We start from the raw sequence: 22,205 nt of genomic DNA, 5'->3' as shown, positions 1-22,205 counted from the left end.
GGGGTTGCAACAATAAAGCGGTAAGGAATAGAAGAAATTGAGGAAAGGAGCCCAATGGGATCTGGGTTCCAGAAAAACAGATCTATAAATGTTGGTCTTGCTTCAAAACATCTTTGAGTCACTTTTTGAACTTTTCGCAAAGTGCGAGCTCAAGGTAACAGACTCAGATTCAAGCTCCCAAACACTGAAATGGGATCCAGCAGTGAACTGAGAAAAACAACAACCCACCAAACACAAATTTAGCAGCAATACAGACTGAACCAGTCAAGACGGGCAGAAGGAAAACTGCACTTGTTAAATGCGTTTCCCATCAGCTTATTAAAGGGGCTCTCAACCATGGCTCCCTAGATATTGGAGGACTACAACTCCCATCATCCCCTGGCACAATGGCCTTTGGCCAACATCTAAGGCTTGCTAAATATTTTTATTTATCCCATTTATATGTTTATATATTTATATAAGGCTTGTTAAATATTTTTATTTATTTATTTATCACATTTATATACCTCCCAAACCTTCGTCTCTGGGCGGTTAACATAAAACAATTAAAACACAGATAAAAAAGTTAAAACAATTCAACAATTCCAAAAAAAATAAAAAAAAATCACAAAATTAAAACCAGCACATTTTAAAAAGCTGAGAAAGCTTGGTTGAAAAGATGGGTTTTCAGACATTTTTAGAAAATGGCCAGAGATGGGGAGGATCGTATCTTAATAGGGAGCACATTCCACAATCTCGGGGCAGCAACCGAGAAGGCCCGTCTTTATGTAGCCACCAGACGGGTTGGCGGGAACTGGAGACGGACCATATGAGACCCTTAATGGCCTGGACGGAGCCTAGGTATCAAAATGTCTCTGTTGAGGGGGTGAAGTTATATATAATGGGCCCTTTTCTCACAATCGGGGACCTGGGGTGGGAGGGCGTGTAGGGAGGAAGGCTACAGACGTTTGCCTCCCCTGCAGACAACTGGGTCCCAGTTGCCGGGTGCGCGGATCGGACGCCCAGATGATCCACTGCTGCCCCAGAGCCCCGCATCGTCCCAGCCGCCGGCAATCCCATGAGTGTACAGAAAGCGTGGCAATTCCGCGAGTGCACGGTGCATTGTGGAGATCCCCCCCAGCGATGGGTGGATGCCCCTCAGTGTCTCAGCACGGACACAGGGACAGTCAAACAGGGTTAAGGGAGCGCTTGTTCCCTTGACCTCATTTAAGAGCCGGGTTTCAGAGCCGGGTCTACCGCCGAGAGCCGCGGGACTCCCGGTGATTCTCACAGTCCTGCCTTGGCTGCTCGTGAGAACAGCCTCAAAATATTGTATAGGGCAGCCAAAGCTGAGCTGGTCATAAGAACATAAGAGCAGCCCTGCTGGATCAGGCCCCCAAAGGCCCATCTAGTCCAGCATCCTGTTTCACACAGTGACCCACCAGATGCCTCTGGAAGCCTACAGCAGGAGTTGAAAGGGGCCTGCCCTCTCTCCTGCTGTTACTCCCCTGCAACTGGTACTCGGAGGCATCCTGCCTCTGAGGCTGGAGGTGGCTTATAGCCCTGGTCTATTTCAATGGTCCCACTGAAATTGGTGGGATTTAGAAGTGCTTCATATTTGCTGGATTGTGCCCATGCATGCTGGAAGGCCGTAGCTCAGTAGTAGAATCTCTGCTATGCATGCAGAAGGGCCCAGGTTCAATCCCTGGCAGCATCTCCAGGTCGGGCTGGGAAAGCCTCCTGTCAGAAAGCTTGGAGAACTGCTGCCCGTCCGTGTAGGCAATACTGAGTTGAACAGAACAAGGGTCTGACTCAGTAGAAGGCAGCTTCCTGTGAACCAAGTCCAAACATTTTAAAACCTGGATCTGTGAACTGCTGGTGGCTGTCACTGTCTGCGTCTTTCTTGAGCAGATGCTCTCACTGTTTGGGATTCTTGCTGAAGAGGCGATTTGTAACATTTATGAATGAATACATTTCAATGGGCTCTCCAGGGTTTCCGGCAGGAGTGTTCCCAGCCCTACCTAAGATGCTGCCAGGGACGGAAGCAGGGAACGTTTGCAAGGAAAGCAGATGCTCCATCCACCACGGAGCCATCGCTTCACTACAAAAGCTGCCTCCTCAACTGAGTCAGACCTCTCAGTCCATCTAGTGCAGTACTGTCTACACTGACGAATCTCCAAAGTTGCAGGCAAGAGTCTTCCAAGACCTACCTGGAGATGCCAGCTAGGGAGTGAACCTGGGACCTTCTGCATGAAAGCAGATGCTCTACCACTGAGCTCCGGCTCCATCCCTAACAGTATGGGCACAATCCAGCAAATGTTTAGAACGTCTACATCGGTTTCATTGGGACTCGGACATGCCTAACTTGGGCGGCATTTGATATATTATATATATAACGGCACCGCCTCCGCATTTTTCAGGCACTACTTAAAAACTCATCTTTTCGAGAGCCTTATTGACTTGTTTATCCTCGCCTGTTCCAGTGGGTTTTTAATTTGTAAATCTGGTTTCAACTGGCCATAGTTTTGACTGAGCTTGGTTCACATGACTGGAGAACCTCATTATTTGTGAATCCATGTATCCGCGGGGTAGCTCATTGACACCCGTTTCAGTATCCGCCGATACGGACCACCCATGTATCCATCGTCCCTAGAGGGCTGGAAGTGACCGCTGAGGTCATTTCTGCCCACCATTTTGTCTCCGGGGAGCCATTTTGTGGCTCCTTTCCTCACAAAAATTGACTTTTTCCAGCTGTTTGTGGGGTGGGCACATACAGACCCAGCCACAGTAAGTATTTCTGTGTTATTTTGCTGGGTGGTTTTTTTCTTTTTTCTTTCCCTTTTTCGCTTTTCCCCTCCCCTGTGGAACCGACCCCTCTTTCCCTGTAGCAATAATGACTCATTACTTGTGCATCCGTTCCTCATGGCCAAGGAATGGGACCCCTGCAAGCAACGGGGTTCTCCTGTATACTGCTTTACTGTTGTGAGCCCCGAGCACTATTGAACTGGAAGAGCACGATAGAAATATGTTAAATAAATAGATATATACATTTTCTTAAATCGACGCAGACGTGATCTAAAGGACGCAGGACCACTTAACAGAGCCTGAACAAAAATCTCTCTCAGCAAAACGTTCCTTGCCCTTTAATACAGAACTTTTCTCTTCCCTTCTTTTGATATTAGGAATTGTGTGCAAAAAGACGACGACGACGAGAGAAATGGTAGGGAATATGCTAACAGCAGCTAACAGCAGCGAAAACCAGCCGAGAGCTGGAAGAAGAAAGCTATACTGCTTCGGCTTCAAAAGTGCTGGCAGGTTATGCCTGTGTAAAATCACAAAAGTATCACATCTGTGATTAGGGGAGCTGACGGCCACGCAGCCCTTTTTCGGAAAGATGGCAGCTGATTTGCGGTTTGGAGAAGAGGGGGAAATACTTCAGGCGGCGTGCATATGTAAATATTGTCAGCGCCATCACTAAGACGAGCTTAAGACGGATTTTTTTTTTTTTTAAAGAAGCTATACTTTTTATGGTTGGAGGCAATAAGAACACTGCTAGTGTTGATTTTGGTTATACAGGAGAACCTCGCTATTCGCGGATCCGCGGCCGGGTAATGGACATCTGACCTCAGATTTTTACGTGGTAAAAGTCTGGGGGGGAAAAAGGGGTTAAACTCGCAAATCTGCAGATCGGGGTGGCCAGAAATGACTTTAGGGGTCATTTTTGGCCACCATCTTGAGATCAGGAGCCATTTTATGACTCATTTCCCCCAACCCCCCCACGATTTTTGGCCAATTTTCAACTCTTGGGGGACACTGCAGGACTACTGGGGACCTGCGGAACATAATTGACCACTCCCCCCCATGTTTGGGGGCCATTTTACCAATTTTTCCAACCTTTGGGAGCCTAACCCCCAGATTTCCATTGCCCCAATAATACGGTATTCATGGTTTCCATCTCCATGGTAGTAGCAGAGAATGGAACCCTGTATACGAGTACTCCTGTGCTTATATACAAGAGGGGACATTCATTCATTAAAGCTGGGTTTTTTTGTTTTAAGTCTAGGGATGGCACAGGTGCTAGCCAATAGGTGCCTGTGCCACTCACTCAACCGTATTCTAAATGAGTGGTTCCCAACCTTGGGCTGCCAGATGTTGGGTGACAAATGGCCTTTGGCTTTTGTGGCCGGGGATGATCGTCCAACAACATCGAGGGACCCAATACTGGGAACCCCTGGTCTAAACAGCACGCACTTTTGTGACAGAAGCGCTAACTTTGATAGGTGGAGTCCAGAGTTTCATTTATTTATTTATTCATCAACATATTTTTATACTGCTCTCTGGGCGGTTTGGAGAACCTCGTTATTTGTGGTTCCTCAAATAACGTTTTCTGTAATAGGGATTCCCAGATGTTGCTGGCTAAAACTCCCAGCATTCCCTGCTGCAATGGCCTTTGGGTGGGGCTTCTGGGAGTTGTAGTCGACGTCATCTGGGAACCCCTGTTACAGGGGAACACTGCTGCAAGTTTTACACACCCGGCTTTTAGTTCACATTTCCTCCAGAATGGAGGGTGTGCTTTCACATATCGGCCAAATTTACCCCGAAGTCCCTGTGAGCTATCAGGGAGTACTCCACACGCGATCCGGGTTTTTCATTGTGTGTTAAGAATGTAGCTAGATTTTTATCTGGGGCAAAACAATCCAATTTTTGCATCAGTTTGGGGGGGGCAACTTCAAACTCACAGTAAAGCCTCGCAGAAAAGCCACCGTAATGCCTGATGTTGGGGAAAGCCCCTGGAGGCTGTTTTCTTGGGCTGGCAATTTCTTGGGCTGGCAAACTGATTTATGTGTACTGGGGGAAATGTGATTTCCCTCTTGCAGAAGTGTTGCCTTACGAAAGGTCTTGCACAACACTTGAATTGTTGTCTTAAATTGGCAACGGTTGCCACAGTCTTTCTAAAAGGAGGGCCCATATATTCCAAAAGGCTCTCTGCAGATATGGAGTTCTATGGATAATGGTGCGCGCTTAAATGGGCAATTCGAACCTTTGCCTCCTGCTGTTTATTTTGCTTACACTGCAATCAATTCTCAGCCCAGGCAGCAGCAGAGTAATGGGTTACATGGCGAAGGGACAAGGCAAATAAATAAAATTGTAGAGCAAAACCTTGCGACATAGGACTGAAGACTGAAAGTTAGTCTATAAATGGTAACCAGTTTCTAGAGTCTCAAGATTTAAGTAGCAAAACTGATCCTGGGTGGTACCATTTTAAGATGCAGGTGCAGATTAGTTAGACCAATGGTCTGACTCAGTATATGGCAGTTTCCTATGTTCCTATGTCTTAACACAAGAACAGCCCTGCTGCGCCAGGCCCAAGACCCATCTAGTCCAGCATCCTGTTTCACACAGTGGCCCACCAGACGCTTCTGGGGAGCCCACAAGCAAGAGGGCGAGAACATGCCCTCTCTCCTGCTGCTGCTCCCCTACAACTGGTATTGAGAGGCATCGTGCCTCTGAGGCTGGAGGTGGCCCACAGCCACCAGACTAGTAGCCATTGATAGCCCTGTCCTCCATGAATGTGTCTAAGCCCCCTTTAAAGCCATCCAAGCTGATGGCCATCACCACATCCTCTTGTCAGTCCTTGGCAATCAGTTTCATGGGGTGACCCCTTGTTCTACTGTTATGCGAGGGGGAGAGGGGGAAAATCTGTCAGCCATCAACCTGAATGGCTTTAAGAGAGTCTTGGATAACTTCATGGAGGAGAGGTCTATCAATGGCTACTAGTCGGAGGGCTACAGGCCACCTCCAGCCTCAAAGGCAGGATGCCTCTGAGTATTGTAGGTATGCCCTGAACTTCTGCCTGTGGGCTTCCAGAGGCATCTGGTGGGCCACTGTTTGAAAGAGGATGCTGGACTAGATGGGCTTCCTTGGGCCTGATCCAGCAGGGCTGTTCTTATGTTCTTTCTCCACACCATGCATGACTTTGCAGACCTTTATCATGTCTCCCCGCAGTCGTCTTTTTTTCTAAACTAAATAGCCCCAGGTGTTGTAGCCTTGCCTCATAAGAAAGGTGTTCCAGGCCCCTGATCATCTTGGTCGCGCTTTTCTGCACCTTTTCCAGTTCTCCAGTGTCCTTCTTAAGGTATGGTAACCAGAACTGCACACAGTTCTCCAAGTGTGGGCGCACCATCGTTTTGTATAAGGGCATTATAATATCAGCAGTTTAATTTTCAATCCCCTTCCTAATGATCCCTAGCGTGGAACTGGCCCCTGGTAGCCACCTAAATGGCGCAGTGGAGAAATGACTCGACTAGCAAGCATGAAGTGGCCGTTTTGAATCCCCGCTGGTTTGTTTCCCAGACTATGGGAAACACCTCTATTGGGCAGCAGCAATATAGGAGGATGCCTCATCTCATACTGCGTGGGAGGAGGCAATGGTCAACCCCTCCTGTATTCTAGCAAAGACAACTACGGGGCTCTGTGGTCGCCACGAGTCGACACCGACTCGAGGGCACACTTTACTTTACTTACTTCTTGGAGTGGAGCCGTAGTTCAGCGGTAGAGTATCTGCTTGGCAGGCAGAAGGCCCGAGCTTCAATTCCTGGCAGCATCTCCTGATAGGCCTGGGAAAGACTCCTCCCTGTAACCTCAGAGAGCTGCTGCCAGTCAGTGTAGACAATCCTGAGCTGGAGGGACCAAGAATCTTCCTACGTATGTTCTCAACATACATATTTGCACACTGCTTAGTGTGCGGGTTTTTGTTTTTGTTTTGCAGACAAAGCAGTATACAAATTTTTTTAAGAGAAAGGAAAACAAGTAAAGTTTCCCACTGTTGTGAAATACTAAAAACTTTATTTTCTCTCCCGTTTCCCCCGCGCGCGCGCACACACACACACACACACACACAAACACACCACCCTGCCACCGGAAGCCTTTCTTCCCCCGCGTACCCCAATCCACCTTTTTCTTTCGTTAAGCCTCCTGGGTTGCGTGGAGTGTCACCTTCCTGGCGTTTTTTAATATGAATGTGAAATTAAGCGAAGTTGCCCTTTCCCCCAGCGGACAGAATCCTCTGTTATTAAAAAGTAAAGCACTTTAATAATGAAAAACTTTTTCCCTCCCCCTCCCCGTGTTTTAACTGTTTAAAATTAATGAGAAGGGCAGAACGGTTGTCAGCGCGTTATTGAAAGCGGGCAGCGAGGACCAAATAAACCCGAAAATCCCTCCAGAGTGTTAAATAAACAGAGCCTCAGCCCTCACCAAATCCCTCTGTTGGTTATTGTATACATTCTGTATCGGAGCTCAGAATAGATCTGAGCACCGGGGAAGGCAGGAAAGGTTTCAGAATTCCAATAAAGGCCTCAAATTAAAAGACAGCCCGGCGTGAATTCCAGGAGAAAATTAAAGAGACCTCAAACTTAAGTGACAGCTGACTTGCTTCTATGCCAGAACTGTCTAGGGATTTAGTGATAATATGGCAATATATTACAAAGGACTTCTCATTCTCTCCTCCCTCTCCATCCCCACCATCCTCACCCTACCACACACCCCCACCTTTTAGGTTTCAAAATGAGGCTTCTCCTCTTCTTTCTCGGGGAAGGAAGGTGGGGGGGGGGAAGCAAAGGAGAGGGGGGGGGATTTTTTCCCCCTTAAAAAAAAGAAAAAGGAAAGATGATGATTAAACCAAGGGATTCAAAAGAAGAAAAAGCCACCCGATGTTCACAGGGGTAGGGAAGCACAACTGGAGGTCAGAGTGAGACAAACAAGGCGAGAAAAGAAAAACAGGAAGCAGCAAATCGGAGAAAAATAGAAAACCTTTAGAAAACAGAGCAGTGCCCTCTTTTCCTCCCTTCTTTTCACACCTCTTCCTCATCCCCCTGGAGAGCGATTTTATTTTTATAACTGCACCCTAATGGGCATGTTTTGATTCGGGCTTCCAGGGAGGCTGGTCTGAAAAAATGTATATCTAAATTTAAAACTGACTCAGAGCTGGAAAGCAGAGGGGTGGGGGAGAATGAATATATATATATATATATATATATAGAGAGAGAGAGAGAGAGAGAGAGAGAGAGAGAGAGAGAGAGAGAGAGAGAGAGCGCGAGCGCTCTCTGGCACTCTGGACACAGGGCAGACACCACGAGCGGCCACTGATCCCGACGTCCTCACGAGTGCACCTGCATCCGTCGCATTCATTTTCAAGTGTGCGTTTAACACATCCTTAGGTGCGGACCTAGATATGCCATGTTTGGAATGGCTCTCACCGAGGGGTCAAACTCCCCATAAAACACAAGTCCACTAAGCGGCTCACATCGACAAAGATGCCATAAATACACAAGGCAGCTGCCGGTCCACAAAAGGCTCGCAAGCGAAGAAGAAACGCCAGGGAGACGCCAGCAACGGCCACGGGAGGGGTGCTGTGCTGGGGTTGGGTAGGGACAGTCAGGGCTGTCTCTCCCTAGGTGGGTGTGGGGCCCAGGGAAAATCCCGGAGGGGAGGCCTTAACAAAGAGCTGTGGGGTAGCAAGGAGAGATTTGGCTCCAAGACCCACTGGGGGCATCTCTCTCTCTCTCTCGTCCCCCGCCCCCCATATGACAAATATTTATATACTGTTTTTCAACCACAGTTCCCAAAGCGGTCTACAGAGATATAAATAGATAGATAGATAGATAGATAGATAGATAGATAGATAGATAGATAGATAGATAGATAGGCTCCCTGTCCCCAAAGGCTCACAATCTTAAAAATGAGCATAAGAGAGACACCAGCAACAACTCTCTCTCTCTCTCTCTCTCTCTCTCTCTCTCTCTCTCTCTCTCTCTCTCTCACACACACACACACACACACACACACACACACACACACACACACAACCACACATATACCCCTGCCTCACTTAGACTCCCTTCCAGTATTCTCTCTAACAGATGTTATTCTCCCTTCCAGTATTCCCTCTAACACAGGGGTTCTCAACCTTGGGTCCCCAGATGTTGATGGACTTCAACTCCCATAATCCCCAGCCCCAATGGCCTTTGGCTGGGGATTATGGGAGTTGAAGTCCATCAACATCTGGGGACCCAAGGTTGAGAACCCCTGCTCTAACAGATTCCCAGATGTTGTTGACTACAACTCCCAGAATCCCCAGCTACGATGGCTTTTGCTTGGGGATTCTGGGAGTTATAGTCGACAACATCTGAGAATCCCTGTTAGAGGGAACACTGATGCAGACCATATTTGGGAGATCACCAAATTCCTCTCTCCCAGATGTTGTTGACTGCAAGTCCCATATTCCTCAGCCAAAGGTCACTGCAGCTGGGAATGCTGGGAGTTGTAGTCAACAGCAGCTGTCAATAGCAGGCCTGCTCAACTTTGCCGCCGCCCCCCACCAACCCAAGTGTTTCTGGACTATCACTCCCATAATCCCCAGCCACAGTGGCCAATAGCCAGGGATAACGGGAGTTGTAGGCCAGCATCTGCAAGAGCGCCAAAGTTGAGCAGGCCTGTGTAATAAGGAACACTGCCTCAGATTCTCAAGGAGTTGCCCCTTCAAAATGAACGCCAACATTTGAGATGGCGAGTTAGGAACATAGGAAGCTGCCATATACTGAGTCTGACCCTTGGTCCATCTAACTCAGTATTGTCTACACCTGGGATTCTCAACGTTGGATCCCCAGATGTTATTGGACTACAACTCCCATAACCCCCCAGGCCCAGTGGCCTTTGGTTGGGGATTATGGGAGCTAAAGTCCAACAACATCTGGGGACCCAACGCTGAGAATCCCTGGTCTACACGGACGGCAGCGGCTTCTCCAAGGTGGCAGGCAGGAGTCTCTCTCTCTCTCAGCCCTATCTTGGATATGCTGCCAGGGAGGGAACTGGGAACCTCAGATGCTCTTCCCAGAGCAGCACCATCCCCTAAGGGGAATATCTTACAGTGTTCAGACATCGTGTCTCCCATTCATATGCAACCAGGGTGGGCTCTGCTAAGCTAAGGGAACAAGCCATGCTTGCTACCACAACGCCAGCTCTCTTCTCCTGGACCCTTGGTCTATCTAGCTCAGCATTGTCTTCACAGACTGGCAGCGGCTTCTCCAAGGTTGCAGGCAGGAATCTCTCTCAGCCCCATCTTGGAGATGCTGCCAGGGAGGGAACTGGGAACCTAGATGCTCTCCCCAGAGTGGCTCCATCCCCTCAGGGGAGTATCTTACACACGCCGTCTCCCATGCAAGTGCCAACCAGGGCAGACCCTGCTTAGCAAAGGGGGCAATCCATGCTGGCTTCCACAAGACCAGCTCACCATCCCAGTTAAATTGGCTACTTCTCGAACAGATGTAGCGGGCTACTGGTCTAGTAGAGCGACCAAAGCCCGGAAGAAGCGATAGAAAGCACTCTACCACCTTCAGGCTGTGGCTGGACCAGCACATTTTTGGGTGCTCACCCTTAACTCGAAGATAAGCTGCAAACAGTGAATCAGCACAGTGGGCAAAGTGCTAGCTAGAAGCCTGAGGTGCTGAGTTTTTGTTTGCAGGGCATGTTTATATACTGCGTCAGCTGCCCTGGCTCCCAATCCATTTCTGGGCCCAATTCAAAGTGCTGGTTTTAACCTTTCAAGCTCTAAATGGCTAGGGACCAGGTTACTGGAGAGAACGCCTTCGCCTATGTGTCCCAACCCAAACCTTAAGATCTTCTTCGGAGGCCCTCCTCCGGGTGCCCCTGCCAAACGAAGTGAGGCAGATGTCTACTAGGGAGAGGGCCTTTTTGGTGGTGGCACCCTGTTTTTGCAATAGCCTCCGCAGTGAGGTTCGCCAGACTTCATCACTTTGTTCTTTGAGACGCCAGGTAAAGACCGTTTTGTTCACTCAGGCCTTTTAAATTTTTGATTTTTAACTGTGTGTGTGTGTTTTTTTTTAAATTAAAATTGCTTTGTATTGCATTTTCTTTTTTCCCTTTTGGTCTGGTATGATTTAATGTGCTGTGTGTTTTTATTGGATGTGTTGTGTTGTGAGCCACCCAGAGAACAATTTGTTATGGGGAGACTAACAAATAAAGTTGTATAATAAATAAATAAATAAATAAATAAATAAATAAATAAATAAATAAATAAGAACGAACAAATGCAATAAGAGCAAAAGTTGAAAAATCCACCACAAACAGCAAGTGCCGCCTTTGTAAAGAAGCAGATGAAACCGTGGACCACCTAGTCAGCTGTTGTAAAAAGATCGCACAGACTGACTACAAACAAAGGCATGACAAGGTTGCAGGGATGATACACTGGAACATCTGCAAAAAATACAAGCTACCTGTAGTCAAACATTGGTGGGACCATAAAATTGAAAAAGTTGAAGAAAATGAAGATGCAAAAATATTATGAGACTTCCAACTACAAACAAACATCTGCCACACAATACACCAGATATAACTGTAGTCGAGAAGAAAGAAAAACAAGTCAAAATAATCGACATAGCAATACCAGGGGATAGCAGAATAGAAGAAAAAGAAATAGAAAAGATCACCAAATACAAAGATCTACAAATTGAAACTGAAAGGCTGTGGTAGAAAAAGACCCAAATAATCCCAGTGGTAATTGGCACCCTGGGTGCAGTTCCAAAAGACGTTGAAGAGCACCTCGACACCAGAGGGGCCACAGAAATCACCATCAGCCAATTACAAAAAGCAACTTTACTAGGAACAGCCTATATTCTGCGACGATATCTATAATAACAACAAGAACAATATTGATGATAAAATTCAGCCATCCCAGGTCCTTGGGAAGGACTCAATGTCTGGATAAAACAAACCAGTCAATAACACCTGTCTGACTGTGTAAACAAGAAATAATAATAATAATAATAGAAAATGAAGATGCAAAAATATTGTGGGACTTTCGACTACAAACAGACAAACGTCTGCCACACAATACACCAGATATCACTGTAGTCGAGAAGAAAGAAAAACAAGTGAAAATAATTGACATAGCAATACCAGGGGATAGCAGAATAGAAGAAAAAGAAATGGAAAGAATCACCAAATACAAAGACCTACAAACTGAAATTGAAAGGCTGTGGCAGAAAAAGACCCAAATCATCCCAGTGGTCATTGGCGCCCTGGGTGCAGTTCCAAAAGACCTTGAAGAGCACCTCAGCACCAGAGGGGCCACAGAAATCACCACCGGCCAATTACAAAAAGCAACTTTTCTGGGAACAGCCTATGTTCTGTGATGATATCTATAATAATAACCACAACAATATTGATAATAAAATTCAGCCATCCCAGGTCCTTGGGAAGGGACTTGATGTCTGGATAAAACAAACATGCCTCCATTTTGATGGCTGTCTAGTCCCAACCCCAATGCACAGAATTATGAACCAGGAGGACCCTCATTCAAATCTCAAAAAGGACATTATAGACCTAGGGAAAGTGCAGAAGAGGGCACCAAAAACTATTAGGGCCCTAAAGCACCTTCCTTACTAGTCAAGGCTACAACATCAGGGGCTTCTGAGTTCAGAAAAAAATACGACTACGAGCAAACATGATAGAGGTCTATAAAATTATGCACAACTTGGAGAATGTGAATCGAGAGAAGCTTTTCTCCTCTCGTGACACTAAAAGCAAGGGTCATCCCATGAAACGGATGGCTAGGAAACTGAGGGTCAACAAAAGCAAGTACTTTCCCACATAGCACACAATCACGCTGGAATTTTCTGCCACCAGTTTGGATGACTTTAAAAGGGGTTTAATCACATTCATAATAGGTCCATCACTGGTTATTAGTCCCTCTGGGCTCAGAGGCAGGAGGCCTCCGAATACCAGTTGCAGGGGATCAACGGCAGGAGAGGGGGCACGCCTTCATCGGTGGGCTTCCCAAAGGCATCTGGTGGGCCACTGTGGGAAACAGGATGCTGGACCAGGTAGACCTAAGGTTTGATCCAGCAAGGCTCTTATGTTCTCTGCCATGAACCTGCATCAATACCCTGATTAGCACCGATGCAGTTGCAGGAGTATAACAGGCTTAAAGCAAACCGCTAGAGGGAGAGCATCTGCTTTGCATGCAGAAGGTCCCAGGTTCAATCCCTGGCAGCATCTCCAAGATAGGGTTGGGAAAGACTCCGGCCTGCAACCTTGGAGAAGCTGCTGCCAGTCAGTGTAGACAATACTGAGCTAGATGGACCAAGGTTCTGACTCAGTATAAGGCAGCTTCCTAGGTTCCTAGAGGTGATATTTTGTGGATGGGGCTATAGCTCAGTGGTACAGCCTCTGCTTTGCATGAATAAGAGGCTTCTTTCTATGACACAGAGTGCAAACTGCCCAAAGACATGTTTGGAGCAGTATATAAATTTATTAGATAGATAGATAGATAGATAGATAGATAGATAGATAGATAGATAGATAGATAGATAGATAGATAGATAGATGCTGCTGCACAGATTGTGTTAATATCACAATACTGAGCGAGACGGACCAATAGTCTGACTCGGTATAATGAAGCTTCCTATGTAGAATCTGCTTGGTATGCCAAAGGGTCGCAGCTTCAATCTCTGACCTCTCCAGGAAGAGCTGGGAAAGACTCCTCTGAAACGCTGGAGAGGGGCGAACGGTCAGTGTAGACCAAGGCTGCTCAACTTCGGCCCTCCTGCAGATGTTGGCCTACAACTCCCATAATCCCTGGCTACTGGCCACCGGGGCTGAGGATTATGGGAGTTGTAGTCTTGGAGGGGGTATTTAGACGCCGTGACGGGTCTACACCTACAAAGATTAGAATCGTTCGGACCGTGGTTTTCCCCGTGACGCTCTATGGATGCAAAAGCTGGACTTTGAAGGCGCAAGATAGAAAAAGCATTGACAATTTTCAACTTGGGTGCGGCAGAAGACTTTTGAGGAGACCATGGACAGCCAGGAAAACAAACCAATGGATCCTAGAATAAATCAATCCAGAATTTTCACTCAAGGCACAAATGACCAGGCTCAAACTATCAGACTCATTCTGCAAAGACCCAGCTCCCTTGAGAAGTCCATAATGCTGGCTGGCAAAGTTGAAGGAAAGAGAAGAGGAGCACGACCAGCAGCAAGGTGGACGGATTCGATGACGACAGCCATGAATGCACCACTGAGAGACCTTCAAGGCCAAGTGGAAGACAGATCATCCTGGAGGGAATCTATATGTGTGGTCGCTAAGAGTCAACATCGACTTGATGGCACTTAATCCATCAATCAGTCAGTCCATAAACAGCAGATGGGTGCGGGGCACGCTAAGTTGAGCAGTCCTGGTGTAGACAGTAGTGAGTTAGATGAGCCAATGGTCTGATTCGGTATAACGCAGCTTCTTATGTGGTGCTTGCAGGGTGCGGGGAGTGTATGAGTGATTCCAACACAGTCCCAATCTGTTAACTATAGTCAGGGAGCCTGGGAACGTGGCGTCAATACACCTGGGAGAAGGGGGGGGTGGGGCGCTGAAAAAATCCTGTTCAAAAAGTGCAAACGTTGACCAGAAAGATGAGGAGGCAAGCGGAACGTTCTGCTGCCATTCGGGCGGTGGGCGAGAAGCTGCGTGGCCTCCTCCAAAAGAGACTCGGAGCCAAAATGAAGGCTTTTGTTTTGAATAACTTTCTGCCCAGTGCCTTCCAACCCCACACACGGAGTCGTCGCCCCCCCCCCCGGGACTCTTTCCCAGCCGCCCCCTTCCTCCCCTGAAGGAAGTGCACAGATCAAATGTATTCTCTTTGTAGGCAGGTGAACATCCGCGCACCCAGACACATATATATTTTATGGGCCTAAAGATAAAAAATACATTTTACAGGTATCTCTTTGGCATCTTTTCCCCGCCAGCGTCACAGAGAAACACACACACACACACACACACACACACACTCACTCTCCAAATGCTTATTTATAATGGACATCAGGAGAGACAGCCAGAAGAGAAGATCATCGTCACGAAAAGGTTCACTGCACGAGGTTTTGTGGGGTATTCAGTGCTTTGAAAAAGCAGAAAACATATTGGGATGGGGTGGGGGGAGAGAAAAATCAGAGTCCTCGTTATCCAGGCAAAGCTCTCTCTCGCCTCTAAATGCCCCCCATCTGCAGTGAAAGTGTTTAACACAGAGCTGCACAAAACCGAACCTCCAGCCGTTAGGAACATAGGAAGCTGCCTCATACTGATTCTGACCCTTGGTCCATCCCGCTTAGTATTGTCTACCCAGACTGGCAGCGGCTTCTCCGCAGTTGCGGGCAGGAGTCTCTCCCAGGCAATATCTTGGAGATACCGCCAGGGAGGGAACTTGGAACCCTCTACATGCAAGCCTGCAGATGCTCTTCCCAGAGCAGTCCCATCCCCTAAGGCAGGCCTGCTCGACTTAGCCCCCCCCAACTGTTTCTGGACTACAACTCCCATGATCCCCAGACACAGGGATAGCCAGGGATTATGGGAGTTGTAGGCCAACATCTGCAGGAGGGCCGAAGCTGAGCAGCCTGCCCGAAAGGGAATATCTTACAGAGCTCATATGTAGTTTCCCATTCAAATGCAAATTGCTGGGTACAGAAGCCTCACTCGCTCCTCTACCCCACAACAAGCAGCAGGTGCCAGTGAAGCTGGATAGGGAAGAGATTCTTGCAGCCTCCCAGGAACCAGGCCAATTCCTTCGCTGCCTTCCTGATGAGGCCACATGTACATAGCAACATTTTTTTAAAAAAATTATTACTTTACACAGTCAGACAGGTGTTATTGACTGGTTTGTTTTATCCAGACATCGGGGGAAAAATTATTATTATTATTATTATTATTTCTTATTTCTTATTTATTTGTTATTTCTCTGTGTAAACCACCCTGAGCCATAAAGAAATCGAATGAATGAATGAATGAATGAATGAATGAATGATTTCTATATCGCCCTTCCAAAAATGGCTCAGGGTGGTTTACACAGGGAAATAACAAACAAATAAGACAGATGGATCCCTGTCCCCAAAGGGCTCACAATCTAAAATCTAAAAACCTAAGAATAGCCCTGCTGGATTGAGCCCAAGGAAGCCCATCTAGTCCAGCCTACTGTTTCCCACAGTGGCCCACCAGATGCTGCTGAGAAGCCCACAGGCAGAAGTTCAGGGCATGTCCTCACTCCTGCTGTTGCTCCCCTGCAACTGGGGTGTGCAGGAGTGTGTGTGTGTGTGTGTGTGCACATGCAAGGTCATCTGCTTTGCGGATTTCAACTGGCCTGCTACTGACCTCTCTCCCCAGCCCAGGACAGAGAGCTCCCATGTGGTCTTGGACAGAAAGAGACAACTCGCCTAGAAAGCAGACTGGAAGATCTGGCCTAATTGAAAAAGATACTTCCTAAGAGGAATCCGACCCATTTCCTGAATCAGTTTGAAAGTGCCAGTTATAGGAACATAGGAAGCTGCCATATACCGAGTCAGACCCTTGGTCCATCTAGCTCAGTATTGTCTACCCAGACTGGCAGCGGCTTCTCCAAGGTTGCAGGCAGGAATCTCTCTCGGCCCTATCTGGAGATGCTGCCAGGGAGGGAACCGGGAACCTTCTGCATGCAAGCAGGCAGATACTCTTCCCAGAGCAGCCCCATCCCCGAAGGGGGATATCTTACAGTCAGTGTTCCCTCTAATGCGTGCGCATGTGCATGCGCTCACACATTCTTTGATGTCCGCTCAGTTCATTTTAGATCCCGCTCAGGTTGAATCAGGAAGGCCCCGCTCTGAATGCAGGTGCGCACACACGGCCTTGATCCTGCCACCCAGAATGAAACTCACTCTGCACACAGATGCAAAAAATGAGAGGGAACACTGCTTTCAGTGCTCACATGGAGTCTCCCATTCAAATGCAACCAGGGCGGCCTCTGCTTAGCAAAGGGGAGAATTCATGCTTGCTACCACAAGACCAGCTCTCCTCTCAATAAGGCAAATAAATGAACATTACCTACCTTATTTCTAGAAGTATTCAGTGCATAGCAAAATCCTCGCTCCCCTAATAGAGTTCTTTGCCACCCCCCTTTCTCCCCCAAACCAGCTGTTTCTAAAGTTCCCCCTGCCATTTACTGACCAGCCTTTCTTTCATTTCCCCCCATCCTTAGAATAATGGGTCGGGGGATCAGATCGGAGGTCCACCTCGTCCAGCATCCAATTTCTAATAGCGACAGCCAATCCCGCCAGGAAGCCCGCAGGGAGGAGAGAAAAACGCTGACTATTTCTTTTCCCATCTACATTTGCTCGATTCCAGTTCTGGATTGACTAACCTATTGGCTGGCAGAAACCTGTAAAATTTCTGCACCTGGATGAGAGGGGACTCTCCATAGGGGGTGAGAGGAGAATCAAGGTAGCCTTCCCGGAGAACTGACCTGACGTCCGCACTGGCTTCCCTGGAAACGATCATCTTTCATCAAGCTGGACAAGACATTTTCCATCTTCATCTCTGAAACACTGGAAGTTGTAAAACACGGAAGGAAAAATTACTTAATGCCTCGGCAACTTAGGAGTGGAAGCATCGATGGCGATAAATATTAATGTCTGTGCGAAGTGCTTTGATGTTGCTTCTATCATCAGTTTAACCTCCTGGTATTTTTCAACGGACCTTTGCCGTTGGTAGAAAACTTGCCCGACCCTACCATTTCTATCCTGTCTTCCACATGCAGACTGGCAGGCTTCAGAAAGCACTTGAATTATGGAGGAGAAGGTATTCATGAAATTCCCAAGCCCGACGCTCTATCTTCCTCAATTTCAGCCCAATCTCAGCCCTCCTGTAGGCAGTAACGAAGGGGAGGGCGGGGTGGTGGGGTTGACCATCCCTTAAGCCCCTTTCGAATTCAGACACTCCGTTGGAAATAGGATTAGATACAGAAAGACCCAGAGGGCAAATCATTCTTCAGCTATATTGGGGAAGTGGGCTTTGAAACGATGATGCTCAATCTACGAGGCTGTGAACCCTCATTCTGTAAGGAATGGCTGAAGGCAGGTATCTACAAATCCACTTGCCAGCTCACCAGTGGCAAGTACCCCCAGCCCGCTGGTGACACCCAGCACCACACAGATCTCCTCCCCAAAGGTCTCATTTCCACTGCCGTTTTGAGAAGATAAGAAACAGCAGGAACCCCTTCTGAGCTGTCAGCAAGGGCCTCTCACTGTCCCTCACTTTCTCCACATTCCAATGCACATGACAGAAGATCCACTACTCTCCTAAGCCTTCTGCCTGTTTGCCAAAAAAAAAAACAACCCACAGAAAGGATTTGAGGTAGGGATGTATGAATCACACCGACGTCGAATCGATTCAACTCAAATCTGGTCGATTCGAGTGATTCGACCTCAAAATGAATCTGCCCACTGCCCAGTTACCCCTGGCCAAATTGGAGCTTGAATCCTATCTCCCCAGATTTGAATCAATTCGAGATTCCAGTTTTGAGCTTCCCTTATTCATTCCCCCTGATTCCCAGCTTTCATTAAAAAGAAAAAAGGGGAGTGGGGAAAGCTAAGCTCCAGGCCTTGTAGAAATGAAGCTATGGAGCAAAATGTGTGGTCACTATATTTGAAGTGTTTAGACTCTTTGGTGTGTAATGACTTTTCCTCATGAATGAATCCCTATGAGGATTCATTACACACAAAGACTACACTGCAAAAATTCCTAAAAAATGAACTGAGAACCCCACTGCCTTGTGGGGGGGGATTAGTGGCACCCCATGTACCAACTACCTCCAAACCCACAAGCCAGTGGGGTACTTGGTTTATATTTTAGGAATTCTGAGGGGTTTAGACTCTTTGGTGTGTAATGACTTTTCCTCGTAATGAATCCTTACAGACCAGAATCTATAAACACTTCAAAAATAGTGACCGCACATTTTGCTCCATAACTCTACTTCTACAAGGGCTAAAGCTTAGGGTTTTTAAAAAATGAAAGCTGGAGATCTGGGTTAGGGCTGCTTTGAATCCCCATTATTCCCTATGGTAGAAATATACAAAATCACTAAAAACTAAATCACTAAAAAAACTAAGTCACTAAAAAAAAAAAAACATTTAAAAAAAGCAACCAAGTGCCCCACCACCCTGAAAATTGGTTGGTAGGTGACACCCAGGGGGCCCTACCCACCACCCCACTTTGGTGGCCCCTGAACCTTTAAAAGTGGCCCGAATAGATTCAAATCCGAATAAAATCTAATTCAATTCGAATTGAATCCGATCCGATTCAAGTTTGAATCTAATCTGAATCGATTCACAAAAACAGATTTGTGCACATCCCTAATTTGAGGGAAGAGAGGAGGTTGGTGGCAACCACAAATTTAGAGCGACACCTAAATTTGTGGGTCCTTAGCTGATGGAGCTGGGCAGATTTCGTCTGGAGAAAAAGACGACGAAGGGAGATATAAGAGTCATTTTCAAATATCTGAAGGCTGTCATGTAGAAGGAGGAGGAGGATGGGAGACAACAGGCAAGCACTGTAAGACAGTCCCCTTCGGGGATGGGGTCACAGCTCAGTGTAAGAGCATCTGCATGCTTGCAGAAGGTCCAACGTTCAATCCCTGGCAGCATCTCTCCCAGCATAGGGTTGCGAGAGACTCCTGCCCGAAACCTTGGAGAGCTGCTTCCAGCCAGTGCAGGCAACACTGAGCTAGATGGACCAAGGGTCAGACTCAGTATCTGGAAGCTTCCTCTCTTCTGATGTCTTTCCTTTTGCGGTTTCTTTTTTCAAGCCTCCGCGGCAGAAATTAAAATTTTTAAAAAATCAACCCACGAATGACAACTGCTGAACAAGAGGGGGAGAGGCACCATCCGCGCGCCCCTGCAAAGCTCGCTCCGGCACTCTCGTGAATGGAAATGTCACCGCCTTTGACAGTGATCTGCCCGAGATGTCACTCTCGCTATCCCGCCACCGCCCCGGTTCCTTCGCTCGGCTGGCGTGCTGTCAACTCACCGCCCTGCAGATAAGCGAACTTCGTTTGCCCAGCAGGGAGTGTGTCACGGAGAAATGGATGGGGTCGGTGGGCGGGGGCACGGAGACGGGGGGGGGGCTCGTGCCTTCGTGGGGAGCTGCTTTCTTTTCTAAGTTCGTTAAGCAGCTGTTAGGAAAAATAAAGCAAGGCTCTGATGAGCTGTCTGGAGGAAGCCAGCCAGCGCTGTTCTGATGACAACGCTGCGTTTTTAAGCCCCCCCCCCCCCGCCACAAGTCTCATTTGAAGGGACCAAGAAAAGAAACAGAAGCAAAAAGAAAATTAAGCCTAGAATTGGCTTTCCTTCCACTTTCCTCATTTCTTTCTCCTTTGAAGGAAATCTGTTAAGTCATCCGCGGGGCAATGCTTTGGTAAAGTAAAGGTAAAGTGTGCCGTCAAGTCGATTTCGACTCCTGGCGCCCACAGAGCCCTGTGGCTGTCTTGGGTAGAATACAGGAGGGGTTGACCATTGCCTCCTCCCGCACAGTATGAGATGGTGCCTTTCCGCATCTTCCTGTATTGCTGCTGCCCGAGACAGTATCAGTGGGGATTCGAACCAGCAACCTGCTGCTTGTTAAGTCAAGCAATTCCCCGCTGCGCCACTTAAGGTAACTAACTTTAAAAAGCAGGGAGAGGATGGGGTGGGGTACGGCAGGGGAGAAGGAGGTAGAATCCCCCAAAATGCTACGAGCATTGGACAGTAAGAGAAAAAACTTGACATAAAATTCAAAGAAAAAAGTTGCACAGAGCCAATATGCAGGAAATACCCCTGCTAACTTGGCAAAGGGGCACCTTTTAATGTAGTGATTCTCTTTATTTAGCAGGGGGAGAGTGACTGGCCCTATCCGTCCCCAGCACAGTACCTCCAGTGACTGTTGCTGGTGTCTATCTTGCGTTTCTTTCTAGACTGTGAGCCCTCTGGGGACAGGGAGCCATTTTGTTTATCTTATTTATTTGTCATTTCTCTGTGTGAACCACCCTGAGCCATTTTTGGAAGGGCGGTATAGAAATCGAATGAATGAATGAATGAATAAATGAATGAATGAATGAATGAATGAACGGATATTTATATCAACTCTAGAAAGAACTGGGAATGATTTCATTGTTAACAATAAACCCAGGGTATTTGAGAGCGCGCCTTCTTCTTTATGAACCCCGCCACCTATTAAGAGCTTCAGGGGAACGCCGGTTGTGGTCAACACCAGCTCGTTTGGTGGCGACCCAAAGCTGGGCCTTCTCTAGGGTGGCCCCAGGGCTCGGTGGCGGGGAGGAAAGGTTGTGCTGCCGAGCCGGTGTTGACTCCTGGCGACCACAGAGCCATGCGGTTTTCTTGGTAGAATACAGAAATATCAAGTTTTCTTGGTAGGGGTTGACCATTGCCATCTCTCGCGCAGTGTGAGATGATGTCTTTCAGCATCTTCTTATATCACTGCTGCCCAATACAGGCGTTTCCTACATTCTGGGAAACACACCAGTGGGGATTCGAACTAACAGCCTCCTGCTCTCTAGGCAGGTTGCTTCCCCGCTGCTCCATTTGGTGGCGGAGGGCTCTGGAACACGCTCCCAAGTGAAATCAGAACCTCCCCATCTCTGGTGTGCGTGGTGTAGTGGTTAGAGTGCTGGACTAGGACCAGGGAGACCCGAGTTCGAATCCCCATTCAGCCATGAGACTTGCTGGGTGACTCTGGGCCAGTCACTTCTCTCTCAGCCTAACTTACTTCACAGGGTTGATGTGAGGAGAAACTCAAGTATGTAGTACACCACTCTGGGCTCCTTGGAGGAAGAGCGGGAGAGAAATGTAAAATAAATAATAATAATAATAATATTTTTAAGCAACTCTTGAAAACACACCTGCTTTATCAGGCTTTTCGTTTATAATGTTTTAAAGTGTTGGTGGTGATTTCAATTTGTTTTATACGATCTAAGGTTTTACCTGTTGTTGGCTCTTAATTGTCAACCGCCCCGAGATTTTATATGGGCCGGTATAGAAATACGACAAATAAACAAACTGCCTTGAGGACATCTTTGTGGGAAAGTGGTATACAGGGAGGCTCTCCATTTGTGGAAAGTTCCGTGAACATTGAAGCTGCGATATCGGAGGACTAGACCTGATTTTTAAAGTTTAAGGTTTTAATTGTTGTTGCGTTTTAATTTGTAAACGGACTAGAGATTGTATATAGGGCAGTATATAAACAAACTAACAAGGCATTTTGACATCCATAATATTGAGGTTTTTTGACATGCTTTAAAAACCTTGGAGAAGCCACTGCCAGTCCGTGGTCCCTCTAAGGCGTGCGCATGTGTGAGTGCTCACACATT

General features: G+C 47.4%; 1 protein-coding gene across 5 annotated transcripts in view; it reads right to left on the bottom strand.

The window, feature by feature from the left end:
* Positions 1 to 22,205, bottom strand: part of DDX31 (DEAD-box helicase 31) — an 88,149-nt gene that overhangs the window by 23,194 nt on the left and 42,750 nt on the right. For 4 of the 5 annotated variants that reach the window (XM_053282624.1, XM_053282623.1, XM_053282622.1 and 1 more), the window contains exon 17: positions 17,310 to 17,391. In XM_053282624.1, coding sequence (XP_053138599.1) covers positions 17,310 to 17,391 — 82 coding nt within the window. Of the gene's footprint in view, positions 1 to 17,309; positions 17,392 to 19,219; positions 20,016 to 22,205 lie in introns of those variants that run through there. The other variant, XM_053282625.1, reaches the window with a different exon arrangement.

Source organism: Hemicordylus capensis, chromosome 17 (genome assembly GCF_027244095.1).
Source record: "Hemicordylus capensis ecotype Gifberg chromosome 17, rHemCap1.1.pri, whole genome shotgun sequence".
Lineage (NCBI taxonomy): Eukaryota > Metazoa > Chordata > Lepidosauria > Squamata > Cordylidae > Hemicordylus > Hemicordylus capensis.
Note: the sequence above shows the minus strand (reverse complement) of the source record. Positions and strands in the feature narration are given on the sequence as shown.